At 37.9% G+C, this 19,309-nt stretch overlaps 1 protein-coding gene and 1 long non-coding RNA gene across 2 annotated transcripts in view; one reads left to right on the top strand and one right to left on the bottom strand.

The window, feature by feature from the left end:
* SEPTIN9 (septin 9) overlaps positions 1-19,309 on the bottom strand; it is a 296,825-nt gene that overhangs the window by 235,209 nt on the left and 42,307 nt on the right. Inside the window, exon 2 of the mRNA XM_058174061.1 lies at positions 3,319-3,375. Within this exon, the coding sequence (XP_058030044.1) occupies positions 3,319-3,375 (57 nt within the window). The remainder of the gene's footprint in view (positions 1-3,318; positions 3,376-19,309) is intronic.
* Positions 1-19,309, top strand: part of LOC131193640 (uncharacterized) — a 64,361-nt gene that overhangs the window by 26,645 nt on the left and 18,407 nt on the right. The window lies entirely within an intron of this gene.

The raw sequence follows: 19,309 nt of genomic DNA, 5'->3' as shown, positions 1-19,309 counted from the left end.
CTCTGGGTGTCATACAATCATAAAAGATAAAAATTGTATGAACTAAAAACATAAATAAGTTAATACACAAGCAAACACACTGTTAATTGTGGGATTTTTTATATTTATTGTAACAAGAACCTTTCTCATTTGCATTAATTAAAAAAGTTACGGAAGGATGATGTTAAAATTGCTCCTCGATGTCTTATTTTTGTAAAAATTATTTTAAAAAAGGCTCAACTAGTGGCAATGGTGTGCCTGTAACTTCCACTAAAAACAAAGCATAGGATTCCCTATATAGTAGTCAGAATTATGTCTGATCTTGAAAGAGATGATATGATATGAGTCTTTATGTTGTTCTCTTTTGAACCTTTTCACAAATAAGAAACTGGACATCTGCGTTGCCATATCAGCATCAGTGCAGCCTCTAGCTGAAGAACAGCATTCTATCAATAAGTATGGTCCTTTGGAATGTGCAAATTGCAAAAGGGCCTTTGGAAAGATTTTTTTTTTAAAAAAATCTATTTGGACACATATACATTCAAAAGGGGTGGCAATCTGTCACTGGTTCTACAAACACAAAACTGGCACAAGTTGTTCTTTGTTTCCTTCTATGATGCCATATTACAGAAGGAGCAGCCTGGCAGTCAACTTCTTAAGCAGGCCTATGCTGAGCTCTTTGTGCCTCAGCACTATGCTGACAGAGTCAGCCATATTTGGAATGTTACTTTCAGAGCTCAAAGAGCCACCTGTGGTTTCAATCCATCCAAGAGACGTAGGCAATGAGTATACATGGGGCATATTATTGACTGACGTGATGCGCCATCTGTGCCAGGCAGCCTCTTTCACAAGGGCATGACATACTTCAAAACGCACTGAGCAAACAAAGTAGACAAATGAGAATTGTAGTGGACTATTTATTGAACCAGCCCATCAAACGATGAGTCAATAGGTCTAATGGGTACAGCTACACACACAAATTCTCTTAGGGTTGTGCAAACTGTCTTCTATTCCTTGAAGACAGCTGAGAATGCTTACATCTTTTATGAAAAAAATGATTATCAGGGAAAACTATTATTATAATAGTAGTTATAATATTAGTTTTTAATTTATTTAATTTATTTATTATAGTTTTCATTCATCAGCATTTCACTTTTCCTATGAGAAGGCCAAAGCTTGATAGAGAAGAAATACCATGGCCCACAGAACTACAACTCTTAGCATCTCTCTCTCTCTTAGCAGGTTCAATGAGTTGCTGTGGCTTAGAATTAAGCAAAGTCAGTTGGTTTTAATCTAGGCAGAGTACATGATCCGTCCTGTTCTGGAGCCATGGTGGCACAGTGGTTTGAATGCAGTATTGCAGGCTGACTCTGCTCACTGCCAGAAGTTCAATTCTGACCAGCTCAAAGTTGACTCAGCCTTTTATCCTTCTGAGGCCGGTAAAATGAGGAGCCAGATTGTGGGGGCAATATGCTGACATTGTAAATCACTTAGAGAGTGCTGTAAAGCACTGTGAAGCGGTATATAAGTCTAAGTTCTATGCTAGTGCTATTCTTGTATCCTCAAGGCATTCCCATGAAGTAGCTTAGCCATGATAAAGTCAAGTTAATCCAAGAATTTCATAACTGAGAAAAGGAGACTCCCTGTTCTGTTTCCCTTCCCCCAATACTCCCAGCAAAGAGTCAGTCAGAGGCCTCCTTTTCTGATTTATTTACATATATATAAATGTCCTGGCTACGTCTACCCACGGGCCTGCCAAGTTTCTGGAGATAACAAGGAAATTACAGATAAGGCCAGAATTACTCACGAATATATTCTTCCCTCCGTTGATACAGATTGCCCGCCCAAATTCATTACTTTGTCCAAGACAAAAAACCAGGAAGTCCCGCCTCCTATTTATAGTCTCTGCAGATGTCACTGCATGACAATTATGACTTGGCTTTGTCCCAACTCTTCCGCTGCTGCGCACGCCGATCACGCCTACGTAACCTTGCATCACTCCAAAACTGTTCTTGGGGCGTTGCCAAATCAGAAGGAGGCTCCATGGAATCAGGCTTTGCCGGCCCCTCCTCCTCCCTTTGAGTGGGTGCCAGGGAGGGAAAGGGCTCAAGAGAAGCAGGGCTGGCCAGGTCTTCTCCCTCACTTTCTGAATCATCCGAGTCCAGGAGTCCGGGTCCAGGAACCTGGGTCACAACACTCCCTCTCTGTAATCTGGCCATCTAAGCCTCTGTCTCAGATATATTTAATTCATCTGAAGCAAAACCTGGAAGGTACAACTTCCCAACATTAACAAAAAGAGATATCTATTTAACCTTAAAAGAGAAGAAGCCGTACTACAAGTAGTTCTCAACTTATGACAGTTCATTTAGTAACTGTTCAAAGTTACAACAGCAGTAAAAAAGTGATTTATGACTGTTTTTCAGTTATGACCTTTGAAGCATCCCCATGATCATGTGATCAAAGTTCAGATGCTTGGCAACTGGTTCATACTTATGACTGTTGCTGTGTCCCAAGGTCACGTGATCCCCTTTTGCAATCTTCTAACAAGCAAAATCAACGGGGAAGCCAGACTCACTTACCAACTGCAATGATTCATTTAACAATTGTAGGAAGAATGGTCATAAAAAAGAGCAAAACTCACTTAACAAATGTCTCACTTAGTAACAGCAATGTTGGGGTCAGTTGGGGTCGTAAGTCAAGGACTACCTGCAATACGTTATTCTTGCTGTGATGAAAGCTGGAAGTCTTTGTACATTCTTTTCTTTCTCTTTACTATAGTTTCTTTTTTGAGGGGTCCTTGGTGCTCTCTCACCTTGCTTGTTTTCTTGCAGATGTTTCATTATCCAAACTAGGTAACATCTTCAGTGCTAGCATTTCTTTTTTCTTTTTTTTTCTGCACTTTTTATTCTTTTTCCACCATCTAAGTTTAGTCTAAATTAGTTTTTACCATTGCAATTTAAAATTCTTAATAAAATATATATTTTCAGAAAATAAACTTAACAAAGCCATTAGGAGTCCAATTTTTTGTCAAAAGAAGTAATCTGTACAAGAATTTCTGTGCAATAAATATAGTTGCAAACTAGAGCGAGGAAGGCTTATTGTTTTGGCTATAACTTCTAAAAAAACCCAATACTCTTCTGATGTGGAATATAGGCTGTCTTTTCTTTCCATTATCTGTTATCTGATCCTTCCATGGAAGCTATTGTATAAACTTCACTGCATTACTTTACACTTCTAAAAATTACTGAGAAGGATCCTCACGGGTTCTCTCTTTGGAACTGATGCAACAATCATCAGGGAGTCTATTTCTTTAGTCAAAACCCTATCCAGGCATCTTACTTGGACTTGTTGGATCTCCAAATCTTCGGAGTCTCCCACTGGAGGTCCTTGAGGTTCCTGGGACAAAGAAGAAAATGCATGTGGGTGATTAAACAGAGATTAGATTCAGCACATCCTCTGGTTGTTTTGGCAAAAGCTAGCACAGTAAATAAGCTTGGAATGTCTAAATATGCTGTTATAAATCAACTGAATGAATTCAGAACAACATAGATTGTGGCTGCAATTTCATCAACAAAATCATAAATGGCAAAGATGACTAAAAATACACACGTTGAAGCATAGATTTGTTTTTCTTCCTCCAGCACAGACCCAGAGGTACTCAGATGTCTCGTATCTCCATTAGAAAAATAGTTAATTTAGGGAAGAATCATCAAAACACTGTTTCTCAAAACTCTTGAAAGAAATTATGCTACAGTACTCCAATCATTTTATTTTTCACAGAAGGACTTCTGAATGAGAGGCAGCCTCTAATTTTTAACGTGGCACATACTTTTAGAATGAATATTCCAAATGCTTACATGCATATTAGATAACAAGATGGGCGTTTGAAGCTATCATTAAGCAGAGCATTTTTGGGCTACTGATTGTTATTCAAATGCTATTTATGCAGAAGAAGCATAACAGAATAACAGAGTTGGAAGGGACCTTGGAAGTCTTCTATGCCAACCCCCTGCACAAACCCTCTATTATTCTGTACAAATAACTGTCCAATCTCTTCTTAAACATTTCCAGTGATAGAGTACTCACAACTTCTGGAGGCAAGTTCTTTAGTTCTAAGCTGGTTCTGTCCTTGATTAGTTTCTATCTGTTGCTTCTTCTCCTGCTTTTTGGTGCTTTGGAAAGTAGATTGACCCTGTGGCAGCCCTTCAAATATTGGAACACTGCTATCATGTCACCCCAGTCCTTCTTTTCACTAGACTAGACTTACTCAATTCCTGCAATCATTCTTCATATGTTTTAGCCTCCAGCCTGGGGAAAGGGTCAAAAGAAGAGCCAGGCTAGAAGCATTACAAGTCCTCAAATCTTTTATAAGCATATCAGAATATATACACTTAAGTATAATTTGGATAAAGTTGCACAATTAATTTTCTTCAGGGGTTCAGAAAGTTCAACCAGTTTATAAAGTACTGAAACATGCTATTAGTTCTATTAGAAACTTTCCATAAAAAATTTAATGCTTTGTACAGCAAGGGAAAAGTTAAGTTGAGAGAAATATCGCTCTATATGACAATTGTCTCATATTTTTTTTAACACTGAAATGCAAGCATTGGAAAATTAAAATATGACCATCCTGGAACATTCCACAGCATAACTCTCTGCAAAATTACAGCGTTGAGGAAGGCTAGTTGATTTGTGGCTAAACATTATTCCTTGTGACTTTATGACATATGACTTGGCAAGCTCCAGTCCATTTTCCACAAGTCAACAATCCTGATAATTGACTTCCTTTTAACGGATGCTTTTATTTGGGGTCAAGTATTTAATATGTAAATCAAAACACTCTTGAAGCCTCTCCTACCAAAAGCCTGGACACATTTTTCTTCTGCCCTATTCTTAAACTGTTGCGCTAATTTCTTTATTATATTATGAGTGAGATAACCACAAGTCATCCTTACTTCTTCTAGTGCAGCGTTTTCCCCTTTATTCCCACGCTATCCAAGGACAGCTTCCAGGTGCATTGAATCTGCAAGAGTTTGTTCCCCATTAACCTTGCAAGGAAGTCAAGTGACTCTCGGAGGCTAGGGAGTGAGGCCATAGAGGCAGGAGAAATACCCACAGTTTCGCTCTATAATTCATTGCTGGTTCAAGGATGAGTGAAAAGCATTTCAACAGTCAGAAAAGGACCACAAACTGAGTGGTCCATTCAGAATTCAATCATTCTAGTCCATTGGGGGTAATTTTTTATTCCTTGCTTCAATTCTATCAAGAAATTAAACATTGGACAGCAGCAGAGCTAGTGCCATAAAACGGGTGATGATGATTATGATGTTATCCATTCAGTCATGTCCGACAATTCTACGGGCCAGGTCTCTCTACATCTTCCCATTATACACTATTTCTTTGGGTTGTTCTATGTTCTGGCTGGTGTCCAGCTACTGTGTTCTTTGGTGGCCTGGTTTCCTTTTGCAGCTGAGTTTTCCAAACATAATTGCTTTCTCCACTGAATTTCTCCACATGACATGGCCAAATCTTACTGAACCCAGCCCCTTGCTTGACAAAAGAAAAATCTGTGATGCCTCTGCTCTGACTCTCCTTTCTGATATTCTGAGTTTTGCAGCAAGTGAAACACTAGAAAAAGGCTGCATAATTCATGGCCTAGATATAAGACACATTAAGGAAATCTAGGTTTGTCAGTGATGGTGCAACAAACTAATGAAGAGTTGTTAAAACAATTAAAGCAGATGGTACATAATTGGCTATTATACAGTTACTAAAATAAAACTCCCCTCCTGGAAAAGAAATTGTAACTGCTGATCTAAGAATGGCCCGTTCTGGAAGTTTATTCTGGAATGTTTTTTGTGCTTCCACCCCATGAAAAGCGGAAAAAAGAAAGAAGAATGAAGACCAAAGTGCGGAAATCAAAGAAAAGAAAAAATATGGGAAAAAAAGACTTTTCTTTTACAACAGTTATGGGGGGAAATTAGGCTTCTTACACTATGGTTACAGCATTATTATTTTTTCTATGATCTATTGTTTTGATTCTAATTGTCAGGACCAAATCATAACTACATTATTTTTTTCCTACAAAAAGTCAATAAGGGATTTCCAGTCATTGTTAGACAACGTTCTTTTTCCAATTAAAGTGCTCAATTTGCCCATCTCAAGAGGTTCACCATTCTCCCATTGTGGATAAAGTTGAATCTTCCCACCTTTGTGCCTTTTAATAGCCTTGCTCCAATTGCCATGTATTAAAACAAAGTTGACTTTTTTCCCCAGCTGCTTTTCCATCAATCCCAAAAGAAAAGTCTCTGGATTCAATTATATATGAATCTTTAAAATCTTCTATATTATTTTAGACAGACTGAGTGCAAAATTTTGTAGCTCTTTTACACATTCACTAAGTATAATAAAATGTGCCTTCCTGTTTATTACTTCCTGTTTCCAGCATAATTTTGAAGGATCTTTATACATTCTAGCCAATTTTTCCAATGACATATACCAATAATACGTCATTTTATAAGAATTCTTTTTAAGACTACAACCTAGTGTAAATTTTAATCCTTTCAACCCTATATTCTTTCAGGTTAATTTGGAGAGTTTTCTATTGCTGTAAAAACACCATTAGAAACAATTTGTCAACTTGACAAATGCCATCTCCTCACTTTGAAATATCCTTTTCTGACAATCTTTTTCTGCAAGCTTGGTTGCATGTTCTGAATGTATGTCCAGATCACTTGTTTTGTGAAGTTTTGTACTTTACATATAATTTTAGAAACATATACATTATGTTTTTAAAATTTTGAAACACCAACACAGCATTTTATAAAGCCACACAACAACAGTGTGACAATCCATCATTAATAAAGATAGGGTTTAGATTGCCACATGACGATGTTCTGAGTCCATCCAATTTTATAAATTAATAGTGAGTGGAAATATCCACTGTAAGCAGAACTCTTGTGGGCAAGCCTCTGAACTTTAACCTAATTCTTAAATTAACCTAATTCGTCTCTCTCTGCCACTCTGTCTTGTCTCTGCCTCTCTTTCTTTCTCAATCTCTCATTTTCACTTTCACTATCTATAGTCTCATTTAAACAATATCAGCAATGATAACTAAACACAGCACTTAAAAATTCCAGTGTAAAAAATTCAAAAAATGTTGAAAAAGAAACAACAAAGTTAACAAAAAGGCAGAAGAAAAAAAATAACTCCTCTAACCCATGCCATAAATGATTCAATATAATAATCATTTGTCTACCAAAAATAATATGTTTAAATAAATTATTCGAATCCATATTTGAAAAACAAATTAAACCAAGACCATAGAGAGTTTCCTTTTTTCAGTCAGTCTCCCATTGCTGCACTTAAACCAAAGGTATAAATCAAGGTTTTTTGTTTTTACCCCAACCATTCTATTATTATGTTGTCATTTCAAACATTCAAAAATATAAGCTGCTCACAATTCCCAGAAAAGAGAATATATATTACTAAAATATATGTATATAACAAGAGGCAAGAAACTAGAATTAATGGGAATGCAGGACTAGAGTTTCCCTTAATTACTACTTTGTTCTGTTTTGTGAAACAAACTCACTGATCTGAAGTAAAAAAATATTAAGACCGCCTTCTTGGCTATGGTGGTTTCCATCATTGGATTGTAAACCTGTCATTTCCATTTGTCAGTTAAGGGTGGGCTGGAGAAAATAGGAACCACAGTCCAACATGACCCTATAACTTCAGGGCACTGGATTAGAAAAAATTCAGGTAAGTAAAAAAAGGGAGAATGGATAAAACGCTGCACCTGCCAACATTCCCTATTCAAGCCAGTCACGAAGAATTTGTGGTCTGCTCTCCAACTTTCCCCTAAGAATAATAATGCAATAAGAGCAGAACCACATGGAAAGCAGCATCTTTCAACAGTGGTGTATTAAAAATATTCCTGCTGGGCAAAATTATACAGTACATTGTGCCTGCTTTTTTTTTTTTTAAGCACACACTTAAGCCAGCAGCTTTCATTTTGAAGGAATAGCAGTGACATGAAGCTCTAGTCTAAAATGTACTCCAGATATAAACTGGGTTCCTATATCAACTTCTTACTAAAATAACCTTACTATTTGCTTCTTGATATACTTTTGTCACAAGAGCTGCCAAAAAGGTCCTTAATATTTAGCTATTTCTCCTAATGCTGCAAACAATCTGACTTATATCTTAGGTTTGTAACTTAGACCATTTCTGTAGCGCTCCCTTGCCAATTTTTTCCCACTGCAACTATATGAAGTAAGTTAAGCTGACAGTGAATCATTGGTCCAAAGTCACCAGTGACTTTTTATAGCTAATGATGGAATTGGACCTTGCTGTCTCTACTCCTAGTCCAATATTTTAGCCATTACATTACCCTGCAGTGCTGCAGTTTTTTCCAAATCTTTTTCAGTCCACCCTTCCTTAATTTGATTTAAAATCATCTCAAATCCTAGTGGACACATCCATATGGTTTGGTGGGTCTCTAAGCTTGGCTGTTTTCTCTCTGAGCTTGGTTGTTTTCTTGGAGACAACCAAACTTGGCAACACATCAGAGCTAGGAGGGAGGGGGATTTGATCTATATACTAATAGTTCCTTGATTAGGTTGTTTACTGTTAGCTTGTTTGTCCGAATTAGTAGCTCCTTGATTGGGGCATTTACTACTTGCCTGAGGTTTGTTTGTCAACAATACAGAACTGGCTTTCTGTTGCTTTTTCCAGAATTGTTTTCAGCTTCCAAGCCTATTTATGAGATTTCTTCATGGATTTCCATCCACAATTTACCCAGTTCCAATCCCACTTAGCTTTTAGATATCAGCCAAGGTTGGATATGTATTGGCAACCCCATGATACCTTGTTCTAGGAATTCTAGAATTAATCACAAAGTGAAAAGAGATCTTCTTCAAAGCAAGTCTTTTTCACTGGGTTGTTGAATCGTTTAAGAAGCTATCCTTGTTGTCTCTACTTTTCACCCACCAATAAATAAACAAACAAATGTGAACTGTGTTGTAGTCTTTGCCCTCTCTTTATCTGATCAACTAAAGATGCTTACCGTTATATTGTCTCAGTGTGCTGATTTGTTGTTTCACGCTTTTTATCATTCCTCTGCTTTGTAAGTACCCAATTTTCCCCCTCTTTGTTATATTCTTTTTTAAAAATATCTTTCATTCTGTTTGGACTTGTGAGTCAAGATTTTTTTTCTAGAAATTTTATTAAAGATTGTAATTACAAATAACTGATGTACATTAAAATAGAATAAAAAGAAACAAGGTACAAAAAGAAGAAAAACGGGGAAAAATAGAAAAGAAAGAATATAGTAAAGAAAAAACAACATCAAAAGCGACTCCCCACTATAATCCCAAATATAAACAATTTTAGCAATTCAGAGCTTCCTCTTAAACTACAACAAATGATATCTTCTTTCCATATTCCATCTCATATTTACAAATAAATTTACAACACATCATTTCAGTCCTGGTGTCAGCAAAAGTACTTTAACAACTTATCTATTTTAACTTTGATCAAATAAAGTACATTTATATTCCTTGTACTTCTAATAATCTTAATACTTAGTCATGCAAATAATGTAGAACTTGTGTTTTTTTCTTTTTTTCTTTTGTCCCTTCTCGCAAGATTTTTTAAAACTTTAAGAAGCCTCTGTTTAAATCCAATTTAGGAAAATTATCCAGTCACTCTCTTGCTTTATTTGTACATCTCTTTAAATTATTAAGACCACAAATAATTTGTTTAATGTTCAGTATAACATCTTTTTTTCCATGTCATTCTTGTAGCCTATCATTTTACATCCACTTTCAACTCAATCCCAAACTTTTCAGGTAGAACTTATCTTTCCATAATGTATTTTAGATACTGGTAGATACATAAAGGCTTTTGACACTATTAAGTTACTTCTGCATCCAATATTCAAAAATGTCCTTCAGTTTGTCCAGTATTCAAATATTTTGTTTCATTCATAAACTATGGTTTGAGCAAGATGGTTTTCCCTTTTCTCCCAGAGCTCTAAACCCACTGGATACCACTTTGGGCTATCTCAAGCCCTCTCTTTGTCTGGAGAGGGATTATTATATTATTACTATTATAAGAGCCACGGTGGCACAGTGGTTAGAATGCAGTACTGCAGGCTACTTCTGCTGCCTGCCCGCTGCCAGCAATTTGGCAGTTCGAATCTCACCAAGCTAAAGGTTGACTCAGCCTTCCATCTTTCTGAGGTGGGTAAAATGAGGACCCAGATTGTTGGGGCAATATGCTGACTTTATAAACCACTTAGAGAGGGCTGTAAAGCACTGTGAAGCGGTATTTAAGTCTACCTACTATTGCTATTATTGAAGAGCTAGTTTACATGCTGGCTCTTCATTCCACTGTGGTCGACAGCTCTGCTTTTCTGAGTCATCTTCTGTCCACCACTTTTCTTCTGGAAGTAATCTGGACCTGTGATTGAAGCTTGGATTTGAACCACCCTTATACAATTTCTCTTCTAATATGCCCTAATTGGATGCATGGTGGCTCATCTGGTTAGGATGCTGAATTAACAAGATGCAAGCCCTTGTTCAAAACCCAATTGCTGGGATAAGATGAGATGGAATAAGCTCCTGCCTTTCTCTCCATTTTCTATTGGGGACATGAAAGGAGGCCACAACTGGGCATTCTCCCAGGCAACAATCATGTCATCAGTTAATCCTTTCAACCTGGAAGTGCCTCGGTGCTTCTGACGCACATGTGATGCAATCTGCCTAATCCTCAGTTCAGCTCTTGGGGTTTCCTTGAAATAGAGCAGGCAGCTGCAAATTGAATTATATCTCAGTCCTAGGCCACCTCTTTGCAGGGTCAGTGGGAAAAGGGTTGAGGTCAACTCCCAGGCTGCTTCAAAGTTATACTAATCTGGCCTGCCTTGCAAGAGAGTTGGATTGAGCGTGGAGGATTTCTTCACAAAGGTGTTAGAAATTTGATGTAGTTTTAAAACAGAGTAACTGAGGATAAATGAGAAAGCAAGGGGTGAGTGCAAAGTTTGTGTTTATCGCTGCTTGCTATCATGTAAAAAGGCACTTCCCTTTTATTAGCCTTGAAATTAAACCAACAAAAGGAATTGGCAAAGCCACTGATGCTTTCCAACATTAATCAGAAACACTCATTGAAAAAAATTATGATTTCTCAGCCTCTGTGGAAGGGAGGCCCTTGTCAAACATAAGCCAAGCACAGCTGCACTGAAAACATAAGCCATGTGTTGGGGTGTTTTGTATTTCTTTTTGCCTGGCAGCATCGAGAGGCAGGCAGCTCGCTCCACAGGAGGGCAAAGTGCCCTGGCAGCTTGGTATTCAGATTGGCAACAGCCCCCTGTGTGACTTGAGGCCCCCATTTGCAGCCCATGGACTTACTTGCCGGTAAGATTGCTAGAGCCAAACCCTCTTCCTGGAGGACATCAGCCAGAGCTCCGATTGACTTTTGTGGCATATGTGTCTGGCTTTGAATGCCTTCTTTCCTGCTGCTGCCATAGATTGATTTCAAAGACACATATACATTTCCTTTCTCCCTTTGAGCCCTGAAAACAAGAAGCTCCTCACAGAATCTGGAGTGCATCTGTTCTTCATTTCCACGTTTCATCCCATCCATGATACGGTGTTTGGGTTTATTTATTATGCTAAACCATGGTTTATTTTACTATCATTTATTAAATGAAACACAACTGGCTGGGCTTATAAAAGAGGCTAGGTCATAAACCATGATTCACAAGCCACAATAACTGGATTCACACAATACACTAATACGTCTTGCCTTAATTCAAGAGGTAAAATAATTGGGAGAACTTCAGTAATGCGATAGATAGATTCACCCTCCTGTTAGCAAACCCTGGGAATTTTGGTAATGTATCTGTTCCTGATCAGAAGCAAAGTAAAGAAAGGAAAGCCTCATTTTATGAACACAGACAAATTTGCACTCTGTAAACATAAAGTCCTAAGAATGTACACACATATGTAAACATAAGGAAATGCCATTTTTGTGTGTATATATAACTGATGGCAGAATTATATCTGCTATGTGGATATGTATGTTTTCTTAGTGTCGTCTGTGTATAATTTAGTAATAGAAACTGCACCACGCTTGCAGGCAAAGCCTTTCTTCCTTAATCCTTTCTTTGTAAGGGTAGCTAATCTTTTACCAACAGTTATTCATCCACAAGCACTGTCACCATACAGAGGAGCTGAAAAACAATTTGGAGTCTTTAGGATTTCTAAGGTTTACTGCTAGGGCAATTCTAATCCAAGACAATAATGTTCAGAAATGTCACTCACAAAAGCAAATGAGGATGGAATTACAATTTAGCCAGCATATGAATCTTTCTGGGATTGCTTACTTTAATATTGACTGCATGGTTTGAAGGCTAAAATGCACGGCTTGTTGTGTTTACCAGGTACAGCCATGGTAATGGAAAAGGAGGAAAGGCAGTTTGTATGGTTTCATGCACCAATTTGCAAGGAGAATGGTTGACAAAACAAATGGAAACTGGGCAGACAAGCTGACAAGGAGAGGTAAATATGAATTCTTTATTTTCAAGTTCTCCAAAGACCAACACTTTTCATATCATCCCGTAAGAGCTTATCTTTCCTATCTCCTATATAACTTCTCTATCTCCTATATAATCTTTTGCCAGTCTATTGTCTTGGCTCTGTCTGTCTTGGCTGAGAGACTAGTGATCAGAGTTACCCTGTGGTAAGATACGTGACCAATAAAATGTATAAATACATTTATTTATTTATTGTTTTTTTATTTATTTTATTTTATTTATTTATTTGTCACAACAATATATGTAGGAATCATACAAAAGATTATATAGTATATAAACATATATGGGTAAATATAAGGAGGTATAAGCATATATATAGAAAGAAGAAAAGAAAAACAATAGGACAGGAACGGTAGGCACGTTTGTGCGCTTATGCACGCCCCTTATGGTCCTCTTAGGAATGGGGTGAAGTCAATAGTAGAAAGTTTTTGGTTAAAGCTTTTAGGATTATGGGAAGAGACCACAGAGTCAGGTAAAGTATTCCAAGCACTGATGATTCTGTTACAGAAGTCATATTTTCTGCAATCTAGATTAAAGCGGTTGACATTAAGTTTAAATCTATTAGTTGCTCTAGTATTATTGCAATTAAAGCTGAAGTAGTCTTTGACAGGAAGGACATTACAATAGATGATTCTGTGAGTTAAACTTAGGTCTTGTCGAAGGCGACGGAGTTCCAAGTTTTCTAAGCCTAGGATTTCAAGTCTGGTGGGATAAGGTATTCTATTGTTTTCAGAGGAATGGAGAACTCTTCTTGTAAAATATTTCTGGACACCTTCAATTGTATTGATGTCAGAGATGTGGTGAGGGTTCCAAACAGATGAGCTGTATTCTAGAATTGGTCTAGCAAATGTTTTATATGCTCTGGTTAGTAGTGTGGTATTTTTGGAAAAGAAACTACGCAAGATTAGGTTTACAACTCTTAGAGCTTTTTTTGCTATGTAGTTGCAGTGGGCTTTGGCACTTAGATCATTTGACATGAAAACTCCAAGGTCTTTAACGGGATGGGGTCATCTGTAAGGTAATGTCCATCTAGTATGTACTTAGTTTTTGGGTTCTTTTTTCCTATATGTAAGACTGAGCATTTGCTGGTTGAAATTTGGAGCTGCCAATTTTTAGACCAAGCGGTTAGATGATCAAGGTCGTTTTGAATGATAGAAGTATTGTCTGTGATGTTAAATAGTTTGACATCATCAGCAAAGAGAACACAATTACTTGAGATATGGTCACAAAGATCATTAATGTATAGTATAAAGAGTGTTGGTCCTAGAACGCTGCCTTGAGGAACGCCACTCTTGACAGGAACAGGATTTGATAGAGCATTGCCAAGTTTGACCACTTGTTGTCTGTTAGACAGAAAAGCAGATATCCATTTGTGGAGGGGTCCTGAGATGCCATAGGATATTAGTTTTAGGAGAAGTTTTTGTTTTTGTTTTTGTTTGTTTGCCACAAGGTGACATTGTTCATATTACTGGATCATACAATCTTAGAATTATAGGGCTGGAAGAAACTAGGAGGTCTTATAGTTCAACTCCCTGCCTAAAGCAGGAATTCTTATACTATTCTGGACCAAATCCTAAATGCCCAAACTGTTCTATACCTTCAACAATGGAGCATCCACAACTTTAGAAGGTAAGCTGTTCTGTTGGTTAATTGTTCTCAATGTCAGGAAATTTCTCCTCAGTTCCAGGAAGGAAAGCAATAGCAATAGCACTTAGACTTATATACTGCTTCACAGTGTTTACATCCCTCTATAAGTGGTTTACAGACTCAGGATATTGCCCCCCAACAATCTGCATCCTCATTTTACCCACCTCAGAAGAATGGAAGGCTGAGTTAACCTTGAGCCTATGGGAATTGAACTGCTGAACTGCAGTCAGTCAGCAGAAGTAGCCTGCAGTACTGCATTCTAACCACTGTGCCACCACAGCTCAGATGTTCCTCTGACAAGTTTCCATGGATTGCTTCTTTTCCTGCCCTCAGGTGTTTTGGAGAATAGGTCAGCCCCTCATCTCTGTGACTGCCCCTCAGGTATTGAAAATCAGCTATGCCAGCTGCAGCATATGTCTGGGCTCATACTTAAGTGGTGATCCACTAAGACATCTAGATCTCTCTTACAGTTACAATTGTTGAGGCAAGTATTACCTATTCTATATCTGTGCATTTTGTTTTTCCTGCCTAAGTAGAACCTTACTTTTCTCACCACTGAACTGCATCTTATTAGATAGGGCCTTTTCTCTAGTCTGTCAAAAAAAAATTGAATCTTGAGTCTATCTTCCAAAGTGTTAGGAATTTTAATAGTGTCCTTACTTCTGAACTCCATTGCTTTAGTTCATATTTTAGTAGATCATTATTTTTTCCATAACAGACTGGCATAATTGGTGCGCGCGTGCACGCACACACACACACACACACACACACACACACACACACACACACACACACACACCAATGATGGAAATAAAAGCAAACCATGAAATGGGATCAAAAGAAAGTGAGGTGACATCAGCCCCAGTCAGGTAGAACTCAACAGAGTTCACATTCATTTTCAATATGGTAACTCTTAATCTGGTCCTGTGCCTTGTAAGGCTTTATAAGTGATAACCAGACCTTGAAACACATGCAGAAGCCTGATGGGAGCCAGAAAAGCTCACGAACAGGAGTGTTATAGGAATATACCATGGTTTGTCCACTGCTGCATTCTGGACCAGCTGCAGCTACTAATTGCTCTTCAAGAGCAGCTCTATGAAGAGCACAGTGAAATAGTCCAACCAGGAGGTTACAAAAGGATGAGTGACCATTACTATAGATCATGATCCAAAAATAGGCATATTTAATATGTGAGATTAATCCGTGCAAAGGCCTTCCTAGCCACAGCTGTTACCGTTTTTCAAATAGGAGCCATGAGTCCAAGATAGCCCTAAAATTGCACACCAGCTCTGTCTTGGAGGAATGCTAACCCATCCAGAGTCCAAGGTAAAAAAATATATCCAATTTTTGGAGTCTCTAAAATACAACCTTTCTTGGCCTTCCCCAAAAGGTCTTCCCCATCCAAAACCTCCAGAACCCAGGAAAGAATCCTGACAGCATCACTTGGGAAGCCTGGAGCAGACATGAACAACAGTTTATCACCAGCATGTTTCATGTAGATGTTTAATGGGAGTTAGGGAACAGCAGAGCTCTAGGGCCAGGAGTCTGGAGCCAGATCTCTCTCTACCATACCAACTCTAACTGAAGCCAACCTTGAAAACAGAGGACAACCTCTTCCATCCCAATCCCTAAGATGGACCAGATGTTTGATGGTACTGAAAGCCACTGAGAGATCCAGGAAACCAGAATGGATCCCTGCAATGATCATTGAGAAATGTGATCAATGCTTCTCAGTACCATAAAACCTGACTGAAAAGATTCAAGATAACCGACTTCTTCCAGGTGTCTTCCCCCCTCAGGAGGAAAAACTAGAAACTGGACTAAAGTTCTCCAGTACCACTGGGTCCAGGATGGCTTTTTGAAAGCAAAGTACAGTATTGATTTTTTTCAAAGTAAGCAGAACCTTCTTTGAATCAGTGAGTAATCAAAAGACTGTAACTGATCCCCCAACAATGGCTTCTGCTATTTACAATCTCAGCAAGTGACACAATCAGGCTGACTTTGGGTTTAGAAGTTAAACAAGGTCAGGCCAAATGGGTATTCTGGGGGGATTTCCTAGACTGGAATGTTAAAAAAAATCCCCAAAATAAGCAATGGATAAATAATTTCCTTTTGCTTAAAAAAGAAAAGGCTTACACTCTGCATACTTACTTACTTACTTACTTACTTACTTACTTACTTACTTACTTACTTACTTACTTACTTACTTATTTATTTATTTATTTATTTATTTATTTATTTATTTATTTATTTGTCAAACACAACAGTATATATAAGTATAAGCATGAAATAACCATACAAATTGGATACAATCAAAGGGAATATTAGGACAGAAATGGTAGGCACGCTGGTGGTCTTATGCACGCCCCTTACAGACCTCTTAGGAATGGGGTGAGGGAGAGTTTAGCTTTAGCAAGTAAACCAAGCCAGGCAAATTCAGTTTTCTATATTCAGTTTTCTGATTGAGTAAGGGAACTTCTGAACACCATCTCCTGCAATCTTGTGATTACCCTTGGTTCCTGAATCAAAGCTCTCAAGATGACCATTTAGTGATGGTCATTTTGGAATTTATTTCAAAACCTGCTGATTTCACTTGGAGCACATAAACCAGTAGCAATCCTTGAATAATACAGAACTGACAATGTGCATAGAAGAAAAATATCTCCAGAGGTTCTCACAACCATTGCAATGGAGAAGGGAAAGATCCACAAGAAGTGGGGAAAGCAATGAGAGATTCTTTTTTGCTTAGAGACATAGCTTTTCTAGATGTGGCAGAAAAAAATGGTTAATACATTTAAAAGGCCTCTTTGAAACAAAACAACCTATTCCCTAACAATATTCTCTTACAATACTAGACAGCACAGTATCAACAGTAGAAACCTTCAAATTTGTAGGTTCTACCATATCGCAAGATCTAAAATAGACAAGCTAACATCAAAAACATCATCAAAAAAGCGCAACAAAGAATGTTCTTTCTGCGCCAATTCAGCAAGCTCAAATTGCCCAAGGAGCTACTGATCCAGTTCTACAGAGGATTTATTGAGTCTGTCATTTGCATCTCTATAACTGTCTGGTTTGGTCCTGCAACCCAACAAGAAAGACACAGACTTCAGAGGATAATTAGAACTGTGAAAAAAACAATTGCTACCAACCTGCCTTCCATTGAGGACCTGTATACTGCACAAGTCAAAAAGAGGGCTGTGAAAATATTTACAGGCCCCTCACATCCTGGAGATAAACTGTTTCAACTCCTACCCTCAAAATGATGCTATATAGCACTGCACATTAGAACAACTAGACACAAGAACAGTTTGAACAACTAGACACAAAAATAGTTTTTTCCCGAATGCCATCACTCTGCTAAACAAATAATTCCCTCAACACTGTCAAATCTAAACACTATTTAGATATTCACTAAATCTGCACTATTAATACCTTGATGAACGTATCTTTTCTTTTATGTACACTGAGAGCATATGCACCAAGACAAATTCCTTGTGTGTCCAATCACACTTGGCCAATAAAAAATTCTATTCTATTCTATTAATCTTCTCATCATTCCTATCATCCATCTCCTTCCACTTATGACTGTATGACTGTAACTTTGTTGCTTGTATCCTTACAATTTATATTGATATTGTTTCCTCAGTGCTTATTTGTACCCTATGATTATCATCAAGTGTTGTATCTTATGATTCTTGATGAATGTATCTTTTCTTTTATGTACAATGAGCACATATGCACCAAGACAGATTCCTTGTGTGTCCAATCACATTTGGCCAATAAAAAATTCTATTCTATTCTATTCTATTCTATTCTATTCTATTCCATTCTATTCCATTCCATTCCATTCCATTCCAATATTATGGAAAGGTCATAATAAATGGTAAAACTTAAAAAGTCAGATTGATTTGTGCTAAAGCAGGTGGCAGCCAGCCCATCCAGGACAATTCTTTCTCAAGAAGGAAAGCAGAATTTTAAACCAATAGTCTAGTATTTGCCTGGAAGCCTCAGCTGTCCTCAGACTCCCTCTGCTGCCCTGCACTTCATTTTTTTTCCTGAGTTTTAAGTTGGGAACATCACGTTCTGTATGGAATCTCTTTTATTCCTATAGCTAAAAACCTCTTCATTTTGACACCATGGAGAATTTTCCAACACAAAACAGCAATATGTTCTCTTAAATCCAACACTTGCTTTATCAAAAACATTTCTTTACATATCTGCCAGGGTCTTTTAATCAGATGCTCTTGCTTTCTGGCTGCAGAATTTCCCCTGTGACCCTTGGTTTCTTTTCTGTTCTGATTTCTAAAACACTTCATTTGTGCGCTTCATTTAAAAGGCTCTTCCTGCCCTGCATCTATCAAAGTTTCAAATGATGCTTCAGCATTAATTACTCCAATGCTGCAACTTCATGAACTTAACGGTCATGAGGATAAACGTGTGAACTGCTGTAACCCTTGTTGGTCAGATTCCAGCCATCTAATGTTGGATTTTCCCAGAAGATGATCTATTTAGAGAAAAACATTGTCAGTTCTATTTTTCCCATGTGTTAGAGGCCAGTGAGAAATGAAGAGTAACTCAAATACTTTAATTGTATCTTATCAAAGGCCAACACAAATTTAGATTGGTATACAATATCAGAATATTCCCTGAAGGCTCTGCGAAAGAGAAGATTTTCCCTTCACTGTCCCTCTGAATATTGAAAGAAAATGAGCCATCCTGACTGGGGAAAACAAGTTGTTCCTGAAGGAGGGGAAACATAGTACAGAACAGTGGCCTCCAACCTTTTGGGCACCAGAGGCCGATTCCGTGGAGAAAGGTTTTTCTGTGGATGGGAGGGGTCGTGGTTTTGCATGCTGCCTGCATCCTGTGGATGGGGCTTCACTTGTTCGCGCGGGCCTGGTTTTTGGCATGCTGTGTCCCGGTATTGGTCCATAGACCGGAGGTTGCAGACCCCTGATATAAAAAGCTCATTTTTTCGCCATCACCTACAGCAACTTGTTACAGAACTAAATCTGTGGCAGATTTCTCTTTTAAGACTTCTGTTACACAAACAGGGCAACAGGAGTGGGCGGAGGTACTTTA

The sequence above is a fragment of the Ahaetulla prasina genome, chromosome 2, assembly GCF_028640845.1.
Source record: "Ahaetulla prasina isolate Xishuangbanna chromosome 2, ASM2864084v1, whole genome shotgun sequence".
NCBI classification, from domain to species: Eukaryota; Metazoa; Chordata; class Lepidosauria; order Squamata; family Colubridae; genus Ahaetulla; species Ahaetulla prasina.
Note: the sequence above shows the minus strand (reverse complement) of the source record. Positions and strands in the feature narration are given on the sequence as shown.